At 34.1% G+C, this 21,869-nt stretch overlaps 1 protein-coding gene across 2 annotated transcripts in view; it reads right to left on the minus strand.

The window, feature by feature from the left end:
* The window catches only part of KIAA0825 (KIAA0825 ortholog), a 461,655-nt gene that overhangs the window by 362,323 nt on the left and 77,463 nt on the right, over positions 1 to 21,869 (minus strand). The window contains exons 2-3 of one of the 2 annotated variants that reach the window (XM_030816963.1): positions 9,693 to 9,861; positions 6,016 to 6,685 (exon numbers count right to left, since the gene is read on the minus strand). In XM_030816963.1, the coding sequence (XP_030672823.1) occupies positions 6,016 to 6,685; positions 9,693 to 9,861 (839 nt within the window). Of the gene's footprint in view, positions 1 to 4,964; positions 6,686 to 9,692; positions 9,862 to 21,869 lie in introns of those variants that run through there. The other variant, XM_030816955.1, reaches the window with a different exon arrangement.

The raw sequence follows: 21,869 nt of genomic DNA on the forward strand, positions 1-21,869 counted from the left end.
TAGTGGGAAGATGATTCTCGTCTAATCTTAATTTTGCAGCTAACTTGATTTGTTAACCAGCCAAAATGTTTTCATTTTTTCACCCACAAAACAAGAGCTGGAATTGCTGCATTGTCTAATTTTTGAGTGGTGGTATAGCAAAGATAAGTCAAATAAATAAAAAACATGGAAGCATCTTGCAACCATAATGCTAGCTAATGCTATTGTTATTAATTAATTAATAGTAAAAGGGATCTCAAACTTGGTAATAATCAGCCCAACTTAGTTACTTTTAGCTTAACTCTGGTAAAAATAGTATATGTAACCAGGTTACTTGCATCTTTAGGAATAAAATGACATTCTTCATTTAGATACTTTTTAAAATATTAAGTTAAAATTAATGGTAATATTTTTTCTATTCATGTATTAGTATGCAAAGTCTTGGATTTTTTTTCTTTGCAAATCTTTCCAAATAGAAAGAAGTGATGTGGATTTGTACTCTATTATAGTTTCAAAATTCAAAGTTAATTTTATATGTAGGAAAATAAAGGTATGCTATGATTTCAGACAGTCCAACAGAAAAATTGGGATCTAAAAAAATGAGAATTACTCTTCAAATTATTGAAGGACTCTTGATCTTCAAATGATTTCATTCAGCAAGACACAGTAAGTCACTGTAATCACCAGGACTTTGAGAGAGCTACTTAACTTGTCCAAACCACAGATTCAGTATCTATAAAATAGGGACAATATCCAACTTTTCAGAGTTGGCTTCAGTATACTTTTTTCATCTTTCGTAATATCATCATTCAAATGGTCAGAGCTACTTGAGTAGAAGAGAGAACTGAGTGGCTTTTGATTGGCCTACTTTCTAATAGTGATCTTGTGTCTCCCTAGTCAAGAAGTCTATCTTCTCTTTGGTTTGAGGGCCTTCGTTATCTTGAAGGATCTTTTCATTCCTTGAGGGATTCATTTCCCTCATCCCCAATCTTCCTTAAACAAAAGAACAAGGGACTATGAAAAAAAAGGTGGCTTAGAGGTGATTCAGGTCAACCTTCCATCCACCGCAGATTTTAGGAATCTTTCAAATATTCAAAGGTGTTTATCATATTCTCTTAAGTCTTCCTTTTTCAAGCTAACAATAACCTCAAGAAAAATTAAAGATAGGATATATGGGGGCCATGGAGTTTATCCTAGAATTTAAATCTCCTAATTCTATCTTTTCATATTAAAATACAGAGGATTTATTTAACCGAAATTTATATAAATAATCCTTTCTTTTTTGAACACTGAGAAATGTAGCATTTACTTAAATCCAAAGGAAATACAATTTTAAAAGTAAAATTAATTTGATCACATAACTAGTCCAAATATAAATATAATAAAATGTTACAATATAAGAATGGCACTGGTGCTCCTGAAACGTAGATGATATGTGTACAATTGTATATATGGATCTGACTTTCCAGATAATTCCAAATTAGGTTATAATCAAAATGCTAATTGCAAATTTCTAGCTTTTTGAAAGCTATTTTGACTTTAAAGCCTTATAAGCTAAATGAAAAAAATATTGTAGCATAAACCTTTATGAAATAATAATTTTCCTAATATTAGAGAAACTAGCTGGGTGTGGTGGCTCACGCCTGTAATCCCAGCACTTTGGGAGGCCAAGGCGGGTGGATCGCCTGAGGTCTGGAGTTTGAGACCACCTTGGCCAGAATGGTGAAATCCCATGTCTACTAAAAATACAAAAAGTAGCTGGGCATGGTGGCAGGCGCCTGTAATCCCAGCTACTTGGGAGACTGAGGCAAGAGAATCGCTTGAACCCAGGAGGTGGAGGTTGCAGTGAGCCAAGATTGCGCCATTGCACTCCAGCCTGAGCAACAGAGGGAGACTCTGTCTCAAAAAAAAATTTAGAGAAACTATAAGAATACAGATGAACAAAATCGGTTATTGAGAAAGTGTTGCTTCATAAATCACTCTGGAAACTTTGTAAGAGTAGCTGTAAGAATAATATTGTTCTCTTCTATAAAAGATTATCAAATCAAAAAGATTCTGTAATATTTATGTTAATATTATTTCATCTTTTTTTCAAATAACAAAACATAGAAGCGTTACACTTCTAAATGTATTGTAATATTAAAGCAGCACATGCCCTCTAAGAAACGAAACATTCAAAACTGAATATAAAGGAGAAAAAAAGTTACCATACAATACCAAGATGTGGATTAAGTCTAATGACAAGCTTATATGTAAATAAAATTGTCTGTCTGGTACCTTATCATAGAAAAATGGCTAGAGAGATTGTCACCATATTTTAAATATTATGTACTGGAAAACCTGAATTAGTGGCAGACAGAATGCACTGTGGGGTGCCCAGGTGAATACAATCATCCGAAAGGCCAACTGGTAGAATAACATAGCACAGCATAGCACAAATAGCACAGCATAGCATAGCATAACATAGCATAGAAGAGCATCATAAAAACTACCCCTAGTGAGTGTCTGAGTTAATAACACTAGCAAATCATAACTGAGTTCTCAATCATTATCAATAAAAAAGAAAAGCAAAACACTGAATCAGCGTAGAAGACAGAAATACTGTAACCATTAAAAAAGAAAATGTGGCCGGGCACAGTGGCTCACACCTGCAACCCCAGCACTTTGGGAGGCCAAGGCGGGTGGATCACCTGAGGTCAGGAGTTGGAGACCAGCCTGACCAACATGGCGAAACACCATCTCTACTAAAAGTACAAAATTAACCGCACATGGTAGTGCATGCCTGTAATCCCAGCTACTTGGGAGGCCTGAGGCAGGAGAATTGCTTGAACCCAGGAGGCGGAGGTTGCAGTGAGCCGAGATCGCACCATTGCACTCTAGCCTGGGCAACAAGAGCAAAACACCAACTCAAAAAAACAAAAAAAGTGAAAGTGGTAAATTATTTTTAATGCTAACTATCATACTGTTTTGCACAGCTTTTGACACAGAGTTTAGTGGCATATCAAGCTAATACACCAAATAATTGCAAAGAGAGAAATCTTCTTTCTTTGGCTTACTATCTGTGTGGACTTGGAAAATATTTACCTCTCTGAATTTCAGTATTCTCATATATAAAGTATAAATAATACAATAGGCTGTTCAGAAGGTTAAGTGAACCCACATATGTAAAGCCTTGTAAAGTCTTATACATAATAATAAGTAATCAAATTAGACAGACAGATAGATAGATGGATAGACAGATAGATAGATGATAGATGAACGGATGGAAAATTTACAGGCCATTCAGGGAAGAACAACCAATCCTCAATCTAAGTACAAAATCAGAAGCAACTAAAGATTGAATAGGTCCAAACTGCCTTAGCTCATTAAGGTATAAGCATGGAAAGGTAAGACATTAGCTCATTAAGACTACAGTATACATACAAAGCCTGCTTAAAGTCACTAAATAGAAATTATAATCATTTAAATCATATACATTTAAACTAGGATTATTTAAATCTAAATAAATTAAATTTATTTTAAATTATTTAAATAGTTTGGAGAAGAAGAAAACAATGGCTATACTAAAGTTGAAGAAGTATAGAGAGGATTCAGAGAAGTGTTTCTAAATTAAAAAATATCCTATTTTTCTGTCAGTAGATTATGGTAATACAGGAAGGGCTCTGAGTCAGAAAGATAATGAGTTTGAATCCTGGCTTCACTCTATGTCCTAGAGCAAATTACTTAACATCTCTATGTCTTAGTTTCCTCACTGTAAAATGGAGATAATAAATAATGGTATCTACCTTGTTTGGTAGGTTAGAAGGATTAAATGAGATAATGCACATCAATGTCTGAGCCAATAAATATTGTTGTTAATTAAGGATTGTCCTTTCTGTAATTTCAGGTAAAATAGCAAAGATTTCGTGAACATAAAGATACAGACATAGATTAAAGATAATATAATACAACCCATTAGAGCCATTGTTGCTCATCTCAAAGATGTATTTCCTTAATAAACAAAACATGATCATTGGGTCAAATATTAGTGAACAACATGGCTTATCTGTTGAGTTAGTTTAGCAGTTCTCATATGGCAGTAGCAGTAGTGACTCATTTAGTTTTCTTCCCCTTACTGTGTCTAGCACAGAACATGGTAGTTGCTAAATGCCTTTCTTATGGTAGGTGGTCAATAAAGCTGAATTGAATTTATTTGCAGACAGCCCACTTGAACAGTGCTGTTTGAAATTTCTTTTATAGGTGACAGATCATTTAATTCTACACTTGTAAGACAAAGCCCAATAGCATGGTGCTTGAGAACATGGGTCCCAGAAATAGAAAGATCTGCATATGACTTCTAAGTATCAATCCTGATTTCATACAACATGATCAGGGTAAGTTAATCTTTCTAAGTTTCTTTCTGTGTTCATGAAATTGGGATAATAGGAATGGGTTGTCATTAGCGCAGTGTTTGGCATATGGAAAGTGCTCAATTGTTTTATACCAAAGTTCAGATAAAGGAGCTTGGGAAAGATTCTATGCACCTACACTTGCGGAAAATGCTTCAAATTCTGGTGTTAAAGAGGACACACATAGTTTTCTCTCATGAATGAGAAAACACTTCAATATCAACCCTAAAGACTCCATAGCAACTTACACACATTTTGAACCATATGGATCTTTTCTTCTGTTATAAACTATATTTAGCACATATAAAACTTTCGTATTGAAAAGACTTTACAAGTAAGCAGGATTTTTTTTTCAGAGAATATAAAAATTTTAGAAAACAAGTACACTAATGAAATGCATTTAAAAATTTATGTGTTAACAATTAAAATAAACATCTATTTGCTTTGAGCAAAATAATAATGTTTCTAAATTAACTGACTTTGTATTTTGCCATAACCGAATTCGGCAGATGCATCTCTCTTCTGCAATGTGATACAGCTTCTGGAGGAAAATTAAAATTTTAAGACAAAATATTAAACAATTTGAAAATTCATATATCACATTAATTTGGTCAACTGAAATTTTATTAATGAAGATACACACAAGTATAGTGACCTATAGGAATTTTAAAAAGATGATCATAAATTCCAAGATCCATAATAATTCACCAAATAATAATTTTCAAATACTTAAGCCATATAGTTTATGAACTTATTCAGAAATACACCTCAGATTTTATATAAAAGAATAACTAATGATAATTTTAGAAATAATCCTATTTTTACCCTGATTTTTCTCCACTGGTAGGAAATTACAACCACAACAAGAAAAGTATATTATATCACAACAACTTCTTTCCTTTTTTCCTTTATCTTATGAATCAAATAGAAATTTTCAAATCACCCTTTATTTGTATACATCCTTATAGAAAAAATAGTAGAGAAACTTTAAAAAATAGCTATAGTAAAATGTTATACCTTCCTAATCAATTACAATACAGAATTTTATAATTATAGTATTTCATAGTTGCTCATTATTAGAATTGACTGACTAAAATATTACAACTTTTAAATTTCCAATTTTACTGCAAATTTCAACAAATTTTTAATAATTCTTTTTACCTAATAATGCTTTGGCTTTGGAAGATACAATGGATTAAAAAATCATACTTTTCTGTTATGTATATAACTAAATGTACATATATATAACTGAGTATATGTGCTTATATATATGTGTATATTTAATAAACAGATAAAGGAGCTTATATGTGTATAAGCATATATACTCAGTTATATATATATGTGTGTATACACACAGTTTCACAAATACTGTTTGTCATATGCAATCAAGAGAAATTAAACTCTTATTTGAAGTATTTTTGGCTTATATTTCCAATATCTTTAACAATTTAATAAGAAAGAAAATACTTTTATAACTACAATTATAGAAAAAAATGCATAAGAGAAATGTATACTGCAAAATTTCATTACACTCATTTTCTAATTTTCAAGTTTGCAGTGAGATTTAACCAAATAGAAAACACCTTAGAAAATTAAACATATTAAAAGACTTAAGTTAAACCAAACAAAAATTTTAAATGTCACTAACCCAAAGCATGCACTGCTCCTCTATGCTTGCTGGAGCTCTTGCTTGTTTTAACCACACGAACAGCATTTTCTCTGAACTGCAGCTCACAAAAATTTTCAAGAAATTTTGCCATTTCTTCTGTAACAGTATCCAGGTAAGTTTCTTTAATGAATTTCACCATTGAGGATGGAGCTAAAATTTCACATAGTGTCTTAAAGTCCTCTTTTATTATTGAGTATAACTTAAGCATTGTACTTTGATATCCATGAACTATTACATCTAAATTTGAATCTCTGTTGTAAGAAGGAAAGCAGTTTCGCAGAAGATTAGCCAACAGTTTATTCTGTATGTTTTGGTATTTGATTATAACTTCTGATTCTGGATAAAGAAACAAGAGTTGTTGTAAGCACTGCTTTTTCAATAAAATTTTTTGCTGTGAATTGTTTATTTCATTATGGCTTTGTAATTTGCTCACTAAGAAGCGTCGAAGATGCAGTCTTATATCATCCCATATAGACTTGACATCCATAGAGGAATTATCTTCAACAGAATGAAGAGACGTCCTAGAGAGGAAATGGAACGGTGTTCCACTTAGAGTTGATGGGAATGAAACGCTGCTGTGGCAGGAGAGGTCCCAAAGTAAATCCAATGTCATTTCTTCTTGATTTTGTTCATTCTTCAACAAATGTTGCTAATGAAATTATAACATTAGAAATGTGATTAAGTGCAATAGAAAAAATGATTTCTATAGTCATATACAATTTCATAATAATTTCAGGTTGAAATCAATACTTTAAAATTCCTCAAGATTTTATTTTTTTGCATTTGAAATTTAATCAATTCAGACGTTTTACAATGTTAGCTTTTATGGTCTACTAAACTTTGAATTGTTCATTTCAAACCTAGCTGATTATCTTTTCAATTAGATTTCTAGACATATAGTTTTTAGCCCTCATTGTTATCCACCCAATATACCCTGAGCTGTATAAAAACTGTGGCTTAAAAATTCTAAATACAAATCTATAGTAAAATATTGATTGAAATGTATTCCTAATACAAAATAGATTCAAGATCATGCCCCTAATTCCTGGTAGACAATTTTCATGCTTGAATGAGTACACTTATTATTATAAAACCCCAAATGAACATATAATACAATGCTTTAAAATCATTCTAGAATATAGATATTTAAATATAGTATGTGCCTGGGGGTTACTAAGATATACCTTTCTGAGAAGTAAATTTTAATACATTGAAAGATTTTAACTTTCATTTAAATTCCTTTTTGAGAACTGTGTTAAGAAAGATTTTACTTTGAAAATTAATCTGAGAATATTTCAATTCTCTCCAAAGAAATAACCCAAAATGAGAAAAAGATACTCTCAGAATTATTCCCCAAAAGATGATATGAAATTATTCCTTTATACTTTCTGTGCTGGCAGAAAACAATGGTGGATATAATTATGAATAGAAAGGGACAAAAAATTTACTTTTTTCTTGGGCTTTGCATTAGACACACACATTCTCCTTCCATGCTGACTTTCCTAATTATGTCTATTTTAGCTAATACTGAAATTAGTTTATATTCTCTAGGTAGAAACAAGCTGATTACAAGAGAAATGAAAGCAAGGTCCAAGTGGCATAAAATCAGGCTGGCTTTACAATTTCTTATTGACGAAGATACCAAAGGCATTATGTGTGATTCACAATTATGAACAATTCCTAGACAAATTCCAGGAATTTTCTCTCATTCACTGTAAGCACTGCAATGTCTAATGTTCTATCTGTAATAAATAATTATACCCAATAATTATACCAAGAAATGTTTTTTAAGTATTTATACAAACATTTCCTGGTTTATTCATAATGATAACTCTTTGGCATATGTATTTAAAAACCCAATTTACACACAAGGACTCTAAAATCAGGCATGATTCAGTGACTTTTCAAAAGTCACCTACAGTAAGGCACAGAACCAAGAACGGATCCCTGGCTTCTTTCTCTTCATCCACGTTCTTTCTGCTACACTCCAGAGAGCCACAAAGTACACATGACCTCTGTGTAGCTTCTCTCTCCTCTACTGCTATTGAGTTATTTTGATGCTTCTGGAAAAGAAATGTCCTTAGATAGGACATATCAGCATTACTGTAAATTCTACAAAGCAAATGAGTCATATTAGTGCCTCTGCCTTGGTTTTTTTAAGTCAGTAAATAACTGTAAATATTTGATCAAACAAAGAATAATAGATTACAGAGGTTTAAAACATATGTTTAGTATGATTGCTTAAATGTTGAAAATAACTTCAGTTCATCTGCCGTAATGAGGACCTCTGCTTCTTATTTAAATCACTAGAAAATTAACAAAAAATTTTCTATGAAAAAAACAGAAGTATGAAAAATGTCATCAGGACTGACATTTTTTAGCATGTAGAAACTTGATAATAAGGTCATTTAAATCTGGATCTGTTTTAATAATGTGGTTCCTTCCTTAAAATAACATGATCAATTATGTAAAAAAACCTAGGACTGGGACAAGTCTATCAGTCTAATGAATTTGAGCAAAACTAAGGTGGCCTTTGCCCTGCAGTGAATAGAGAATGACTTATGTGTGACAGATTAAAAGATAATTAAAAGCTTTTGCTTTTAATTAAATGAGAAAGCATTATTACATCAGTATTAATGAAATTCAATACACATGCCTCTTAATAGAAATTAAAGGAATAACTATATCCATATTTCTTCTTTAAGGATCCACCTTCAGGAGATAATGGGTGAGAGCTTTCCTTAAAAGAATAAGGCTTCAGGGCACACAATCTTCCTTTCTCTTCCTTTTATTACTTTGTAAAATTAAAGAGACATCTGAAATAATAACAACAGGCAAAAACTATTTTCCTCTGATTCTGTCATCCTAAGCCATCTACAACCTCCAGATATTTTCCACATCTGCCTTAGTCAATGTTTGATATTTGGACAAAAACAGTGCCTTTTTTTCCCCTAAATTAAATTAAAACCATAGCTATAGTAATACTGCGTTCTAACAATTGTGCTGCTTCTCTGGGAATCTGTTTTTGCAAGCTAGCTAGCCTTGGAGAAACAAGTGTGATAAAATTACTGTTCTTATTGAAGGTTACAAAAACTTCTCTAGCATAGAGGGTGGTCAATATCAGGAATGACCAACATCATAATTCTCCGTCATTTGGCGGTCTTGCATAAATTGCTACCTTGATTGAAAAGAACTGGGTTAGACTGCAGGTTAGGAAGGCAGGGAATAATAGTCAAGGCCACTTAATAGACACAATCCATGGGGATCTTATTATGCTTAATAAAGAGCGTACAAAACATGAATAGTGAAAGGATACGAAATATAATGAACATGAACTTTTCTGGTAGACAGCTGTGATACACATCAATACATTCTGTGATATTGATATGATATATATCATACCATGAATCACCCAGGAATCATAATATTTTATCTCCATTTATATAAAATTTTATTTTATTGATAAAAATCATAGTTAAAAATTAAAACAAATAGCTCAGTGGATTATGTTGGGGATATAGGAACATAAAAACACAAACCCCTATGTAAGGCAGGCTAATATGGTCACTCAGATAAATATTTACGTATAGAAATTGAATGAGTTGTATTCCCTGTTTACTCATCCCACTCCATGACAAAATAAAAATTCATTTTACCAGTGTTTTGAGAAATTTTATCAAGTCTCCATGGGAAATGAAAGATGACTCAGATGTACTGTAATTATAGTTAGTTAGCCATTCAAAGCAGTCAGTTGTTGTTTGCAGCTGCACACCTGGACACTGTTTGTTAATTTCGGACCGTATCTCTTTAATGCAATGTTCTATGCTATAAAAAAGAGAAGAAAAAGTTATTTTGGCAGGATATAGATACTGGCTTCATTTCATAATATCACAGGCCCTGAAATCTTCATATGTGGTACCTGGTTTTGTACAATTTACAAATTCATTCATATGCTATGAAAATAATAACAAACAGACTACACATTCATAGTTGAAAGCTGAGAGTTCAAATTTTCTGGCAGTAAAAAATGTGATAGAGGAAATATAAAATAGCTACTCAGATGAACTAGAAATTCTTTTGTGTTGAAACAAAAATCAAGCATAGATGCAATTCGATAACAGCCCTCTTGATAGGCAGTGGATGAAAGGGAGAGCTAAAATACTGAACACTGTAAATATTTGAAATATACATTATCTACTAAGAGGTGAAGGACTATATAAATTATGAAAAACTTCAATCAATGGAATAGTAAGAAGTCATGAAGTAGTTATAAAAAGCTTATAATTTTAAAAGTTGTAAAGTATACAAGCTATATACACAATGTCACTACAGCCAAATACCTTTTCCTCCCATCCAACTCCACTACAAAAAACAGAAACAAAAATTACTAAAAATTGCATTTAAAAAATGACTGGAAGGAAACGAAGCAAAGGGTTAATAGCAATTATATTTGGGTGGGTGTAATTAGGTAAGTTTTAAATTTTACTTTTCCTTATTTTCTAAATATTTATAGGGCATAAAATAAAATGCTTCATTCACCAAAAAAGTAAACCAAGAACAGAGAAAAAATGTCCAGTAGAATCTTGCAATATGTATCTGTTTTAAAATTTCCATTCAAAGTATCCTTCCTGTTGATAAAATAACAGATATACTATGTTTTTTTAATTTCCACATACAATTATATGCACTGATGATTATAAATCTTTGTGAGGTAAACTGGTGACCTTTAGCAGAGTGCCATCTGCAGAGCCACAGGGATATGACATATTACTACCACCTGATGGCAGCATATCTAAACTTCAAGAAAGCTTTCAAACAGGCAAATTCCTTTGAAGCTGAAACACCTCACCAAAAACTGACAGCTACGCATTTGTCTCTTAATCATATTAAGAAAGATTTGTTACCAAGAGGTAAAGTTAGTGTTTTGAAAAGGTAACTGCTATTAATTAAAGGTTCCATATGATAGAACCTGGTAGGCTTTAGAAACCAAGTGCTCATTATTAAAATAGATGTCATATGAAAGACTCTTTGAAATTCATCCAGGTGTGGGTTGCCTATAAAACATACACTGTAAAAGTTTAAGTAAAACTTTTCAGGAGACTTCTGAGCATGAGTGAATTCAAAGTAAATTACCTTGAAACAAATACATTCTGAGAATCAAAGAGCCTTTTCATGAACACAAATAACTTAAAAGGAAAACAATACCTCCTCTGGCCACAGGCCACTCAATTTCCTGATGGGATAGCCATATTCAGGAATACCACTTCTATGTCTGACAAGAGATTGGCATGTATTTTCTTAACTTACGTACGCACTTCTATGGACAGAGAAACACAATGCCCTAAGCATACCCCTTGACTCTAGGGACTCTTTATCAAAGGTTTTTATTATAGCATCCTCATGTGTCTCATTCAATGAAACCTAATAGATTACAGCAATGTGAATTGGAAAGGCTCAGCAGTTAGTCTACCTAAATCTGTTTCAATGAGGACTCAGATTTTAGGCTAATTTCTAACATCCGAATCTGGGCAGAGGCCAAAAACTACAATTTATAAATAGGGTAAAGCCTTTAGAGGGCTAGATATTTTAGTAATTTGTCCAAACACGGACAAAGGGATTGAGTGGTTGCATTTCAGGGGACCTCCCTCATTGATACAAACTGAGACAGATAAACTTTATTTTAAAATCATTTTGTCACAAATTATAAAATGTCAGAACTAATTATCTACACCTGATTTTGTTTTTAGTTGGCTATCTTGTTGTCTGCCACTCACCAATGCCTATACACGTTGTTCTAAAAACTTAATCATCTGAAGTCTAGATATTTCTTGTCCAATTGTTACACAAAATAAATATTTTCAAAATTTATGATAAATGTCAGTTTGGTATGTAATCTGACAATTTATCTTCTTTAATCAAGGTCAAAATAAATTACAATTTAATTTTCACCATTTAAAAGGTAACATTTTCAAATGTTATCTTTCAGATGCTACACATTATTCGGGATTATAAACATAGGTAGTAAAAGTGTAAGGAAATGCACTGGAATGATCAGCAGCACCCTCTGGCAGAGTGGGGATGGAGGTGGGATGAAATTGGGGAGAGGTACACAGAGAGCTTTAGCTATACTAGTAATGTTTTATTTCTTAAACTAGATGGTGAGCACAGGAGTATTTCTCATAGTACTCTATGCCTTTTCATACGTCTCAACATTTCTTAATAAATTTGAACCCCAATGTGCTTTAATTATGACTCTGAATTAGCTAAGTTAATGATGTGTGCAAGTGGATGCATTACTGAGAGGCTGTGTATAATAATTTATAAAGCATTTTTAAAATGCAATATGGAGTATGCTTTTAAAAAAAGATATCTATGGTAATTTTCTCATTCAACATTCACTCCTAGATTCCCTGACTGTAAAAATTGCTTATTGAATGAAGGCATTATATTTGATAAACATTAGCTGAATGTTAAATATGTGGTAGGCATTGTGATATATACTAGGGAACCCAATGTGAGTAAGACGTCGTCCTGTCCCTAAAGGAATTCTGTCTAGTGAAAGAGATAAACCTGTAAATAAACAACTACAACACAGTAAGACTTGATAAGGAGTGTGTACAATGTGCTAAGGGAGTACACAGGAGGGAGCCATTAAAAGTGCCTGTGGGAGGTGTAAAAAGGTTTTTCCTTGTAGAAGAGGAGATTATATGCAAGGATGTTGCTTTAAGAACATTAGTAGAATCACTGTACTTAAAATTCCCTGACACCTCACCCCTCAGAATTCAGTACTTGTCATCTAACCTCACTGTTGCCTCACTTTAAAACTGTATTTATTTGAAGAATAAGAAATATGAATTTATTTTTATGGTCACTACTACATTCATTCATGCATGTATGGATGTATGTGTGTATGTATATATGTACCATCTTACTTCCAAAAAGGCTGAGATGTCCTACTATTGGACAAACTGCATTAAATAACAATAGCAGTCCAAGAGCTGATTAATATTCAACTGGTACAGTTGGAGATAGGAAAAGAAACTGAAAAACAGAAGAGGATAATTATAAAATCTTGAAACTTCAGCTTATTATAAAGTTCTTGCAAGATTTCAAAAGTATTATCCAGTCACAAAATAGTTAAAAGGAAAAAAGTATATTCCATTGGTAAATTATGAGAACTTTTTAAATAAAAAGATTGTAGAAAACACATATATGTGCTTTCATGGAATGTTAGAATATAAAAATTTTTATTTCTTAAATCAGGAAAGACACCTCATGGCAGAGCTTAAAGACTTATTTATTACAGTATGGAAACCCAAAATTTAAAAAAAAATTTTAAAGCTTTTACATTTTGATGCCCTTGCTTATACTTCTTACCCACAAAATAAGTTCAACTTAAGGAAAAGACAAGTCTTTTCAATTGTTACACTGACATTTCAATTGTTACATTTCTGTTCATTTCTGTTCTTTTTGTGTTTGAAAAGACAAAGAAATCATTGTGAGGTAAATAGATTTTCTAGTTTTTAGATAAGCCCTATTTATCTAACTAGATTACTAAAATTCCTTGGAATTATCAGGTAATTAATAGGGAAGAGGGCTGATGTATACAAACTAGTATGTAATTAAAATATAAGTCAGCCATGAAATGAAAACTTATTTTCCTGAGACAAAGACATTTCTGGATAATATTTTTTAAAAGAATAGTTAAAAAAAGTAAAAAAAAAAAGAATAGTTAAAAAGTTAAAAAGAATACTCCTAACACAACCACTTCAATGGCTAAAATGGTGAGAAATTAAAACTTGTCCTGAATTGTTTTCTATTTCAGAGACATTTAATCATTTCAAAAAGTTGTAATTACACTTTCAGGAAAAAACACCCGTGACACCAAATCTTTCTCATATGTACCCTATCCCTTCCATTCCTTTTGTAAAAGTTTTGGCATAGGCCCTTATCATTGCTCATTGGGACTATATATTAATAGCCTCTCTCAGGATTCTCATCTATTGTTAACCCACCTTTTGTTCAGAGTTTACTATGAGCAACACAGTATGAAAGAAACTTTAGAGTTAGGGTCCTCTCTTGATTTGTTGTTATATACCACGGATCCCACTACAAAAGTTGAGAATGGCTCTTGAATGGTCCAGATGCTTTAATCTGGACCATTCACACCTAGTGTAGGCCTGTATCAACCTAAGAAAATCTAAAGTGCTTTCAAAAGAGTCAACCAACTGTGAAATACTCCCCAGAATTCCAGTCAGTGGCAGGGTAGTACTGGCAGGACCAAAGTGATCTTCTATTGATAAGAACGAGCTTCCCAACACAGATCACTTCTTCTGCCTCCTAAATCTACATCTAATTTGGATCACTTCTCATAAACTAGTGACAGCAGCAAGATGGAAGTGGCACAGGGCTATGTTAATAATATAAAGCGAAGTTTCTAGAAACATTCTATAGGGCTAGAAGGACATAGTTTAATACCCATTACAATCAAGAATAAGTAAATGTGCTCCCTTTTTTTAATTGTCAAGATATTTATTGTGTTAACATGTGAGACATACAATTTGCTCAGTAAAAATAGCACATGAAAAAATATTATGAGTTTATATTCATAAAGAAATGAGTATGTTATTACCTCTTTTTCTTGCTTGCTCGGGACTATTAATTTGACAAGGTTGGAATGTGCACAACCTTATGGAGGCTTGCCCAGGAATTTCAGCACAATTTAATGAAGTCAGAATGTGGTTTATCCCAACAAAACCATACAAAGTAAAATTAAGAAGAGAAAAGTGGAGGATCTGCACCAGCATTTGCTCTGTGCCAACTCCTTTGATTCTCTTTTTGGAGAAAGAGACAGTAAAAAAAAAAAAAAAGAGAGTGGGAGAATATACGTAATAATGGGAATCCCAAGAGATATGGGAACAGATCAGGTCTACATCTTTATCTCCATTGTCCTAATTAAATCAATTATTAAGGCAGACAACAGATTTGACTAGAAGTTACATACTGAAGGTTTTAATAATACCTATGGTTTATGTGTGAGGAGGTAGGCATACAGCAAATACTCTCATATATATATGATTATATATATATATGAAGTAGTATATATATCATATACATGTATATATCATATATATGTATATATATGTAGTATATATATATACACTAAGTAAAAAAAACTAACCACAGAATGTACATATAATTCCCATTTGTATAAAAATCCATTTTGGGGTGCATACATGTTTATGTAGAGAATATTTCTAGAAAATTACACAATTATTTATCAAGATAGCTTTCCTCTAAAGAACAAGACTAGGAAAGTCAGAGGAATGGAGAAAGTTTTCCTCTTCACTGCTCTCTCCACTATTTGAAATTTTATCCTGAGTATGTGTTACTTTTATAATGCAAAAATATTTAAGAAAAGGAAAAATGCATTTGAAGATAGCTTCATCTATCATGTTCTATTCATCTAACTTTACACTAGTTTAAGATAAAACAAATGCAATAAATACCTAACAAACATGTCTAACACATTTATTGACTATCTTCTAGCCTACTATGTTCCAGGACTGTTTCAGGCAGTGAAAACACAGTGAAGAACAAGTAATATCCTCAAAGTGGGAATCAAAAGTCTTTTTTAAAAAATGGAATTACTGGCCGGGCATGGTGGCTCACACCTAAAATCCCAGCACTTTGGGAAGCCAAGGTGGATGGATCACCTGAGGTCAGGGGTTCGAGACCAGCCTGACCAACGTGGTGAAACCCGTCTCTACTAAAAAAGTACAAAATTAGCCAGGTGTGCTGGCACATGCCTGTAATCCCAGCTACTTGGGCGGCTGGGGCAGAAGAATCGCTTTAACCCAGGAGACAGAGGTTGCAGTGAGCTGAGATTGCGCCATTGTACTCCAGCCTGGGCAACAAGAGCGAAACTCCATCACAAAAAAAAAAAAAAAAAAAAAAAAAGGAATTATAAATTCCCATTTATTTCTTTATGAATGAGACAGAGTTTCATTATGTTGTCCAGGCTGGATTTGAACTCTTGGGCTCAAGCAATCTTCTGGCCTCAGCCTCCCAAGTAGCTAGGACTACAGGCATGTGGCCACCATGCCTGGTTTAAAGAAAAGTCCTTAAAGTAGAAAAGAAAGGCAACAGCTTCCAGCCCCTTCCCATCCCAGCTCCTATTCCAGGTCCCATGAAAGGATATTCCTAGTCATGGCATTCTAGAATTTGGATTGTGATTAGCAATGGCTGTGGTGTTTCAGCAGTGACCATTTTTAGACAAGGTGTTGACTCAGCTGGGGCCAAGACAAGGGTCTTTTCCAGGGAAAGTTGACAGGCTTGGATTCAATCTCCAGGCACCATCCAACATGAAAGATGAGCCGGCCACAGCAGTCATATCTGTTACCATGGCTCCAGTCCTCTTATAGTGTTCCTTCCCCTGTTCCTGCTTTCAGAGCTGGGCCAGGTCTTCACCAGGCACCTCAGATTGTTACATCAAGGGTGGGGGCTTACTTCCCACTGGCCCATTAACTAAGATCCTCTCTGGGAAATAGTGGTCCAACTACTATTGGCTCAATCTCTTTATGAAGTCTGGATTTTCAGTATCATACTATTCAACTTTTGTTATTATAACAATTTATAAACAGGCAGACATGTGCTTCCCTTTCCTTATTTGCCATGGAAGATAATACAATAATATCATTTAGGAATATCCCCAAACAACAATTCTCTATTGTCTTATGCTTATTTGGCCAAGAGCAGGTGAAGCTAACACATTTAAAAATAAAAGCTATACTGTACTTAAAAAAAACTCGAACACTTGAAATGTCCACAACACTTGAAAGAGTCTTGTAACAATCATCCAATGGAGCTACTGACTCCACATTTTACGCTATTAATCTCAGCCTCCTAAAGCAGAGGTCTACAAGAAACACTGAGGACACACTATGCACGATGATGGAGAAAGGAGTAAGGATCACCATAGACAATCAAAATAATAGAATTAATAATGACAGAAAATGGTGATGAAAAAATGGTTCAATAGGCCACCATGAGAGAGAGAGAGGTTTGTCTTTTTCCCATTTACCACCACCTCTACCTGCAAGCATCACCGGACTTCATGCTGAGAGCTTCAGTGGGAGAATTGGAAAAGTTTAAAAAGTAGGAAATACGAATGGGGCCAGAAAAAGTTTAGGCTACGGAGCTGCTGAAGCCCAGGATGCTGTCTGCCCAGGATGCATTCTTACTTCTGGAGAGAACAAGAGTGCTGGAAAGGCCCAGTCAGAGTTGGAAAGTGGGTTAAGGCTTTACTCTGGGTTCAACAGCAGTTGGGGGAATTAGCCCCTTTCAGGTTTCCTCCTATGTGGCCTGGTCTTGTTCAGTAGGAGGGGAGAAGAGGTAGGGATTCTTTGAGATGTAGTATATAATGAAGAAACCCAAAACTGAAGTGCAAACACAGGAAGTTACAAAAACGATTGCAAACATTAATTTGCATCTTATTATTAAATAAGTGCCACAATACTGCCAGAAATAATAATGCACAGTAAAACCTTTGAAATGACTAATTTTCATTTTGTAGAATTTGCTCTGGCTATAAAATATATTAATATTTCTGTGTGTGTGTGAGTGTATGTACATACACATAAACAGCCATCATATGGAAAACTTGAAAGCAAATTTTTAATATGGAAGCTCAAAAAATTTAAGCATTATATAAAAAATAAGTGTAATCTATGGAATATGTACCCTCTCATCAATAGGCATGGTTAAATGTCTCCCCTCTCCCTGCATTTTCTAGGTGAAGTCAAATAGTATTATTGCTGGTAGCCATTCTTATTTTTGAGACAGGGTCTCACATTGTTGCCCAGGCTGTAACGCAGTGGTGCAATCAGAGCTCACTGCAGCCTCTACCTCCCAGGCTCAAGCGATCCTTCCACCTCAGCACCCCCAGTAGCTAAACCCACAGGGGTGTGCCACCACACCAGCTAATTTTTGTTTTTGTTTTTTGTAGAGACAGTGTTTCACCATGTTGCCCAGGCTGGTCTCAAATTCCTGAGCTCAAAAGATCTGCACACTACACGCAGCCTCTCAAAGTACTGGGATTATAGGCATGAGCCCCCACCCGACCTGGTAGCACTTCTTGCTCCTTTCTTCCTCCCTTCCTCTGGTCCTCCCTCCCTCTTTCCTTGTCTTTCTTTTCATCATTTCCCTTTCCCTTTCCTTTCCTTTCCTTTCCTCCCTTCCTTTCCAGACAGCCCTGTTGCCTAAGCTGGAGTACAATAGCATGTGCAGCCTCAACTTCCTGGGCTCAAGCAGTCCTCTCACCTCAGCCTCCTGAGTATCTAGGACCATAGGTGAGCAACCAACCAAGCCTGGGATAATTTTTTTTTTTTCCAGTGGAGATGGGGTATTGCTATGTTGCCCAGGCTAGTTTTAAACTCCTGCCCTCAAGTGATCTTCCTGCCTTGGCCTCCTCAAGTATTGAGATTACATCTTTCTTTAGATTAAAAAAAAAAAAAGTAGTCCAGCTGCATTGGTACCAGCAAAACTTACTTCCTAAGGTACACACAGAGGTTGTCTATAATTAGAAAATGAAAAAGTAAAATAAATTGTTAAGATACAATTATATTTATCCAACAGAACATTAAGGGAGAAAAATCATTCTGTGTCTTTTTTTTTTTGAGATGGAGTCTTACTCTGTCGCCCAGGCTGGAGTGCAGTAGCGTGATCTCGGCTCACTGCAAGCTTCACTTCCTGGGTTCACGCCATTCTCCTGCCTCAGCCTCCTGAGTAGCTGGGATTACAGGTGCGCACCACCACACCTGGATAATTTTTGTATTCTTAGTAGAGACGGGGTTTCACCATATATTGGCCAGGCTGGTCTCAAACTCCTAACTTTGTGATCCGCCTGCCTCAGCCTCCCAAAGTGCTGGGATTACAGGCATGAGCCACCAAGTCCAGCCTATGCTGTGACATATTGTGAGCCCAGCAGAACTTCTGTACCTCAATATCTTGTTAAACTAATAAGTACCACTCAGTTTATTAGTGCTATATGCAGTTTTCAGTTAGGGAACTAATGATACGGAGGTACAACATTCATAATGTTTCTCTTTGGCATGTTATTTACCTCTTGTTACCTATTTTGATATGTGTTTGAGTAAATGATTCATCATCACTAATTTCTGCTGTCAGACCTACTAGTCACCCAGGTCTGACTTGAATGGAAACGAGAATGTAAAAGTGAAGTGGTCTGAGAATGACAGCCTCTCTTGAAGGGCAGGTGAAGGTTCAGTGACCTTTGGGCACACTGGTCCATTCTGGTGAATCACTGCTTTGAGGAGGCAATAGACCCTGTGGCTCATAAAATCTGATGATATTAAGAAGAGAGAAGGAATTCACAAATAGATGTCAGGGTCACCGCTACTTTAACAATTCAAGTATAAGGAAAAAATATCGTATTTTAAAATGAATTACTAATGTTGTTTTTTTCTTTTAAAACTATGGAGGAAAACCTATACCATACAGATGTTCATTACTTACTCAATGTACACTACTGGGAGATAAATAGAACTGTTAGAATACAAAAATGCCAAGGGTAATTCAACTACTGCAGTGTAAGTGTGGCATAACTGATTCGTCATGACATACAGTTTTCTAAAAGCTATTCTGTTAGAAGGCAATAAATGAGTGCATAAATGATTTATACTCTTCTGAACCACAGTTATTATTCAGTATTTTATTTTTTAAAATATATATACCCTATACTATTATGTTTATTCTCTGGAGTATAATAAAAACATAATTGAATTTGATGAAAAATAGACTTGATTCTAAATGTAGCATACAGCACATACAGCTACTTCCTTATTTGGTCCCTTGTGAAGATCAATGGTCACTTGAGGTGGTTCTGCTCTAGGTTCGTTTTAATATATGGGCAATAAAAAAATTTTAATTTAAAAATTATATCCTATGTTCCATATTATATTTTCTTTTTAACACTAACATCTGAGTTTTGACCTAATAACTATTTTTTAATGCAAAATACAATGTTTTAATCACTGTTTTACTTTTAAATATGATTTCTTTTTGACTAGGTTAGGCAAAAAATTAAGTATGAATGGTTCATAAATAAAAATAAGCAATCCAGAACAAAAGCATCAGAGTTCAGTGACTTGTTTTATTCTGATGGAGCCTAAATGCCATTGTGAAGGAAATGGTTTACCTTTTTAAAAATATTTCAATTTTTAAAACTATAACCATCTCTGAAATTTAGGTAAATGTCTTGTCGATCTATTTAAGTAAATACTATTTTCATTTGTAAATTCCTTTGTGTTAGAAACTGTGTCATAAAATACATAAATACATAACATGAAAGTTATATAAATACATAATTACCCTAAAGTTTAGTTATTTTATATTTATATGAAATATCAACTATACACTCTCAGTTTGGTTAAGTCTATCTCTAAAATACATATAAAATGTGTATATGTATAGGTATAGTATAAAGGGCAAATACAAATTAAAAATAAGAAGTTTAATTTTCTCTGTTGAAAATAAGGGAAAAGATTTCCCTCCTCTCCTTTCTCCTTAGAGCATTATTTACCTTAGAAAGCTTGTAATCATAGGCTAAGCATGGTGGCTCAAGCCTATAATCCCAGCACTTTGGGAGGCTGAGGCAGGTGGATCACCGGAGGTCAGGAGTTCGAGACTAGCCTGGCCAACGTCGTGAAAACCTGTCTGTACTAAAAATACAAAAATTAGCTGTGTGTGGTGGCGGGCACCTGTAATCCCAGCTATTTGAGAGGCTGAGGCACAAGAATCGCTTGAACTGGGCAGGCGGAGGTTGCAGTGGGCTGAAATCGTGCCATTGCACTCCAGCCTGGGTGACTCAAAAAATAAATAAATAAATAAAAAGCCTGTACTTTTTCATCTTTTGCCTATACTTTTTCATCTTTTGCCATGTATCTATTCCTTGGAAGACTAGATATGCCTTTTGTCAGCAGTCCTTTCGTCAGCTTTGTGACCCAAGAATGTCCTTCTCAAGAACCTGGGAGCTATCTTCTTGAAATGCAAGCATCAAGGGAGATAGCTCCCCAATCTCCCTGTTCCTGTGGGATAGTAAGAGCCTAACTTCAGTGGTTGCCTGTTCCAATTTGCAAAACTATTCCCTGTCATAAACATACAAAAAAGTTTCTTTCTCCTCAGGATAAAGCCAATTAGCTAATACAGGTGGTTTCCCCAATTACCATGGTAAAAAGTTAGGATGAACTATGTGTGACAAAATGTGCTATCCAGTCTTCCTACCTGAGGACTAGTGATTGTTTATCTTGATAACATGTAATGTAATGGGCTGTATCTGCTTCACTATTTAAAGGGGTGGGATTCCTTTCCATTTTTGTGAGCTCTTAGCGAACTGCCTGAAATGCACATCACATTCTGGTTTTTAATGCTTATTCAATAATAAAAGTGTTTCTTTTTCCTTTCTCTACTACCTTCATGGAGAGGATTTCTGGGATGGGAGAAGATTTTGTTTTTAAGTATAATTCTCCAACAATATGCTATCTTTTGAATTTACTTATGCCCATTGTTATAATAAAGAACTAACTATTCTCATGTAAAGCAGAAGGAAAAATATCATAGGAACATTTCACTTACTTGGTTCAGTTTCTTTGGAAATTCAATGTAACTATATCTTAAATTTTAAAAAAAGAAATGCTATGTATCATTACACAATAGAAATTTTTACTGTGATTCGCACATTTGTAACCCACATGAGGTAAATTAGAACCTTTGATCAAAAGGATGCAAATAAGTAACTGCCTGATTATAGGGTC

This window comes from Nomascus leucogenys, chromosome 2 (genome assembly GCF_006542625.1).
Source record: "Nomascus leucogenys isolate Asia chromosome 2, Asia_NLE_v1, whole genome shotgun sequence".
In the NCBI taxonomy this organism is placed as follows: domain Eukaryota; kingdom Metazoa; phylum Chordata; class Mammalia; order Primates; family Hylobatidae; genus Nomascus; species Nomascus leucogenys.